Here is a 5960-nt window from a genome sequence, read left to right as displayed (position 1 = left end):
CGCGTTATCTTCGTTGCTTTTCAAAGAGTTCGCATACGTAGACACTAGCAATCTCCTTCTTCTTCATTCGCTCACCGGGCCGTGGCTGCGCAGGCGGCGGCGCGGGGTGCATCTTGCTCTTCTGTAGTCGCGCGGGGGCGTTTGTGGCCAAAGCTCGCTCGTATTCTCCAACTATTGAACGCAGGGTGCTCTTAAATTCATTTATCGTGTCCAAAAACGTCGACGGAATGCAGATCCTGTGAATCAAAACGCGGGTCTGGCTTGGTGCTGCAGCTCCAGGTCGGCATGGATGATCATGACAACGATGTTCTTTACGAACTGTTTCGCAAACGCCATCCTTTCTTCAGTCGGAAGCTCATCCGACTGGCGGCGCATCGCACTCATCTGGGGGCCGGAGGTCGCATCTCAGTCGGGCTAGCGACATGAGCCTTGCTCATGCCCGCGAAAGCGTACTATAAAACTTGTGGCGCATCCATTTGGTCTCCCTACCCGAGCGCTGCCGCGGTTTGAAAGTGCAGGACTTAGCTCGACGATAAGGCCACGTTGTAGAAAGGAACACCACACATAGGTACCTCCCGTCGTGCAACCACGCCAGTCATATCCTCGTGCCCAGCAATGGCGCTTCAGGAATGTTGGTTGTTGGTTTCTCGCCACGAAGCTGCAAACGAATTTCAGCGCGTCTTTTTTGCATTTCTGTTATTAAGTTCGAACGCATGAAACGCATTTTAAAGGGACTTTAGGTCCGATTAAATGCGGCCTCCGAATCCATGTCCTGGGCGTTCTACCGGGATCATGGCAGGGGCCTGCCATGATAGAACGCGACAGCGAACGACGTAGCCCGGCAGTCCATCGAAAAGAGCCCCATAGAAATCGTAACTTTTGCCAACTACACTTGACAAGTATGTAGATAGAACGGTGCAACAAGAGGGGCTACCGGTACACGGGTTCTTGACTACTTTTCACTAATTCTCGCAGTCAAACCGTGGCGGGGTCGACCGATTTCCCTTCATTTCCTTGTGGCTGTGGCGAAGAGGACTGCTGTTCAAGTTCGTTTCAACTTTAATCCAATCACAACGCAGAAACGCTTGCTCGTTCATGTCCAAGCGAGCTTGCGTGGCGCCGATCTCGGTCGTCGATGCAGGCGTCCTTCTTCACATCGTCCAGTGCTTGTCCTCGATCGATGACGTCTTCTCGCTGCTGCAGGCGCTGCCACGTCATGCGCTCGATGCGCCGTTGGCTGCACTCCGGACGCTCTTGCCGACTACCTTGAAAGCCGACCAGTGGCCGCAGGTGTGCATTGAAGTCTTTGATAGCCGGTACACTTCGACCGTGCTTACGGCGCTGCCGGCCTTTCGCTCGATTCGCATCAACGATTTGTCCAAGCTCGACGAGGTGCTGCGAGCCGCGAGCCAGGAATATGGCGCCGATGGGAGCGCGACAATTGCGCTCGCAGCCAAGTGGGGGCACAAGATCAAGTCCATCGACGTGTCGGACTTCCAAGAGGACAACAACAACGGTGCGCTCGCCCGTATTCTTCGTCCCTGCACCGGCCTCGACGAAGTACATATTTGTGAGCCGTCCGATGCGTCCGAGCTCGAAGCAGTCACTGCTGCCGCGCAGTATGTCACGCGCATGGAGCTCCTCGAGATAGACAAAAACATATTCTTGCGTGAGCGCTGGCTCTCGACGATCACAACGTGGCTCGCGTCTGGCCGCGCAGAGAACCTCGGACTCTCTTATTTTGAATCGGCCGACGACCTTCAGTTGGCGCGGTGCATTGCCACCGCCGCATCGCTCACAAGCCTCACGCTCTGGCAGGCCGACAGCGTTCTCCAAGCGTTATCCAATGTTGCCGCACCACTGCTCAATATGACCAAACTGTGCCTCCACACAATCTCTGGCATTGAGGGGTTCCTGACGAAATGCGTCAACCTTTCGACGCTGCAGGTGCTCGACCTGGCCGCCGTAGGTATACCAAATCCACGTGTCTTCTTGAGCTGCTGCCGCGTCTTGTGGCCCTGCGCGAGCTCTCGCTTATGGGCTGCGCGATGGAATGGGTTGACCAATTGGACTCGACGCCGGCGCCGCGCCATCTCGCAGTACTTCAATTCGAGGCTTGTGGCATGGACGATGCCACGTGCCTGGCGCTTCTTGAGTGGGCGTCGCAGTCACCGTGCCTCAAGACCGTCACGCTCATCGCGACCGAGACGGTGCGAACCGAACCGTTGCAGTGTGGGCGCTACCTGCGTCGATGGATCGCGTCCAGCGTCCATCGCGTCTCACTTCAGTGCTGCACGGTCGAAGAAAAAATGTACTTGCCATCGCCATGGCGCTCTGTGACACGCGTCGGTCCGCACTGTTTGTACTGCATCTGCGCGATGAGACCATGACCGTTGCGTCTTACAAGGTACTCTTTGAGGCACTTCTCACGTGCGTTGGTGTCGCGATCGAGGTGGTCGAACTCCGAATTGGGATGCGCGACGAGATCGCGCGCCTTGCGTCGACGCTGCAGCTGCAACTGTCGGATGGCAGCGACCGGACGCTGACGGTTCAAAAGCTTCACTAGCGGCACGTCGCTCGAGGTGGTTGAACGAATTGAGGAATGAAAATTGATGCATGGAATATACTGGTATATACTTTACACCCATGGACACACTTGCACGACAAACATGGGCGACCTATCATAGGTTGGCGGTGGCACGAGAAGATACGACTGCCACGTAGAACCAATCAAAATGCATCGCTTCGATGAAAGTACCCAATCACCATGCAGAATACAAATTTATTTGTCTTTGGCACGCAGCCTCGACATGGCAAAGCGTGTGTGCGTGGGCCCACGCCGGTATCTTGATCCATATTGCCCAGTACTTGCCCTAAGGGATCTTTCTCGCGCTCTTTGAGGCGCTTCCACGAGATGCGCTCGATGTACACAACGTTGTCGGCTCTGCACACGCTCCTTGTGTCGACTTCCTTGGCGTTAAACGACGAGCTCTGGCCACAGGTCTGCATTGAAGACTTTGATAGCCGGTACACATCGACCGTGCTCACTGCGCTGGCCGCCTTTCGCTCGAGTCGGATCCAAGATCTCGCCAAGCTCATTTACGTTCTGCGGGCCGCGAGCCCCGACGAGCATGGTGCCGATGCGACACTAGCGTTTGCAGCCCAGTGGGGCCACAAATCAAGTCGATTGACGTCGCATCGTGGTTGCAACTGAAAAACAGCCTCGATGGTGACGCGCTCGCTCGCATGATCCGTCTCTGTACGGGCCTCGGCCGCCTCTCTATGGAGGTGCACCTCTCGGAGCCGGCTTTTCTCACAGCGGTCACTTGCGTCGCGCCATTCGTCACACAGATGGAGCGCTTTGGCGCGGAGGGAAGCTTTATCTTTTGTGAAAGCTGGCTCGCAGTCCTTGCAACATGGCTCGCCTCGGGCCGTGCACAGCGTTTGGAGCTTGTCGACTCTCGATCGGTCGACGACACGCGGTTCGCACGATCCATCGCCGCCACCTTGTCGCTTACGAGCTTTGGGCTCAAGTGCGCGACAAAGTTATCCAAGGATTGATCGATGCCGCCATGCCGCTGCCCCACATCACGGAGCTGCGTCGAAAGACGATGGCGGACGTCAAAGTCGAGGCACTTCAGTCCAACATGATCAATCCGTCAGCACTCTACGAATTCTTCTACCTCTGTACGGATAGCGATACGACCGGAGTGTTCATTCTGCATTTTTCTACGTATTGGTGCCCTTCGCGAGCTCTGTCTGAGCTCTTGTTGACTCCAACAGGTCTCAAAGGCCATCAGGTGCGCCATCTCCGGGTATTGGAACTCATCGATTGTGTATTCGACGATGACACATTCATCTCGATTGGGCCATGCAGTCGCCATGCCTCGAGACCATCGCACTGCACTCGATCCAGACGGTGCGGACCAAGCCGCTGCAGCTAGGTCGCTAGTGAGGCAATAGTGTCCTAGAAAGTGCTCTTGGAAGCCACGTGCTGGCGTCACGACCGAGGTGGTAGACAACCGACGTCTTGTGCGTCAAGAGATTGTCCCGCTTGCGTCGACGCTGCAGCTCCGACTGTCGGACGTCAGGTTGAACGATGTATGATACAATTTTGATCTTTCCCCGCCAGACGAATGAAACTGCCAAACGCGATGCCATTGGATGAAAATGAATCTTTCGCGCCATGTGATTGGCGCCACGTGGCAGAATGCGCCGATCCGACCATCGGTAAATGGCGTGGTGTTGGGGCAAACGGCCAAGACACCATGTATCGAGGCGATGACGCGATGACGCTGTAGAGGAAGCGAATGCGCGACGCTGCTTCGTGGAGATGTCATGAGATAGAGCTGTCTGCAGCGGGGCGTCCGCCACTTTGACTCCGTAAACACACTCGGACGATGCGACTTGAAACAAAGTTGATACATGCAGCGTGGCATCGTGTATAGAAGCTTAAGAGTCAAGGAACCATGACGGTCTATGCGTCGTCCGCGTCGTTGTCCGCGCTGCTGGTCTTCTTCTTGGCCGTGTGCTGCTTCATGAGCCTAGTCATGTTGTTGAAACCAGTCCTGCAAGCGATAGACAATGTTGTACTTGTGCTTGTGCGCCTTTTTCAGATCGTAGCCAGAGACCGTTTCGATGCGGTGACGCTGCGGCGGCGCCTTGAGCAGCTGCTTGCGCTGGCGGACGCTCGCCTTCTTCATTGCGAGCATCCAGTCGGGCACGTCGCAGCCAGAAAGCTTCATGACGTTGGCAATCGTGCGCAAATACATCTACACAAGTGAATCTCGAAACTCCACATTCGAATCTCAATATCAAAATCGTACCATGTCACTTTCCGTGAAGAACGTGACGGCTTCGCCCTTGCGGCCGTTACGGCCCGTACGACCAATGCGATGGATGTAGCTCACGGCACTCTAGCACATTATTGTTATGAGACATGTGCGACTAGAACATATAAAAAGACGGTGGTACCTGGGGGAAATCGTAGTTGATGACCATGTTGACGCCCTTGAAGTCGATACCGCGGCTCATGAGATCCGTGCAGATGAGGACCCACACCGAGCCCGTTCGAAAGTCTTTGATGACCTTGTCGCGCTAGACACAAAAGCATGCGTCTCGAGAGCCTTTTTACTACAACTAGCCAAACCTGTTCTTTGGTGCGGTCGGCGTGGATCGCGCCAACGTTGATACCGTCGTAGACCAGCTCGTGGAAGAGTTCCTTGGCACGATCTTTGTTTTGAACAAACATGAGCACCGGGAGCTTCAAGCCCTAATCATAAATGTCAGAAATCCACAAATCAAAATGTCGCTTTTGAGTGTCAAGCATACCTCCTGGATGAGCTGCTTCATGGCCACGAGCTTGCCTTCTTCCTTGCCGACAAACAAAAGGCGCTGGTTGATCGTGTTGGCACCCGCGTTCTTGACACCGATCGCGACCTTGATCGGGTCCTTGAGCACGCTCTGGGCCATTTCTTCGACACCCTAATTTTGCACAAAATGAAATCAGAATACTGTACAAATATTGGGTGCAAAAATGATATATACACCTCGAGCATGGTGGCGGAAAACATCATGCGCTGGAGCGACGGGTTGGTGCACGCCGCAAACACCTCGTCGATTTGCTCGACGAAACCCATCTCAAAAAGCCGGTCGGCTTCGTCCAAGCAGATCATGTCGACCCTAATCCGAATTTCAATCCTTTCAAATCCAATCCAATGTGTCGTACTTGTCGAGGGCCAACGCACTCTCGGTAATGAGATGCACGAGGCGCAGCGGCGTCGCAATCACCACGTCATAGTTGACCGTGCAGTTCCATTTTCATAGCATTTTCAATATCAAAGTATCAAAGTATCAAACATCCAAAATCCAAAAATGCAAAATGCAGAAAATTGACGTACTTGGCATGCGACGCCATGGTCGACGCACTGGCCTTGGAGAGCAGCGAAATGTGAAATTTG

At 54.4% G+C, this 5960-nt stretch overlaps 2 protein-coding genes across 2 annotated transcripts; one reads left to right on the top strand and one right to left on the bottom strand.

The window, feature by feature from the left end:
• Nucleotides 1-1095: 1095 nt before the first annotated feature.
• On the top strand, nt 1096-2566 carry SPRG_17287 (hypothetical protein; the record flags this gene model as incomplete). The annotated part of the gene is made up of 3 exons (XM_012356620.1): nt 1096-1947; nt 1998-2210; nt 2384-2566. The coding sequence occupies 3 exons, from the start codon at nt 1096-1098 to the stop codon at nt 2564-2566; spliced, it is 1248 nt and encodes a 415-aa protein (XP_012212010.1).
• Nucleotides 2567-4477: 1911 nt separating this feature from the next.
• On the bottom strand, nt 4478-5675 carry SPRG_17286 (hypothetical protein; the record flags this gene model as incomplete). Its single annotated transcript, XM_012356619.1, has 7 exons — nt 4478-4568; nt 4594-4772; nt 4827-4916; nt 4975-5097; nt 5150-5272; nt 5332-5484; nt 5550-5675. 7 exons carry the CDS (start codon nt 5673-5675, stop codon nt 4478-4480), a joined length of 885 nt encoding a protein of 294 aa, XP_012212009.1.
• Nucleotides 5676-5960: the final 285 nt, after the last annotated feature.

The sequence above is a fragment of the Saprolegnia parasitica genome (assembly GCF_000151545.1).
Source record: "Saprolegnia parasitica CBS 223.65 unplaced genomic scaffold supercont2.525, whole genome shotgun sequence".
Lineage (NCBI taxonomy): Eukaryota > Oomycota > Saprolegniomycetes > Saprolegniales > Saprolegniaceae > Saprolegnia > Saprolegnia parasitica.
This window is presented reverse-complemented; position numbering and strand designations above follow the sequence as displayed.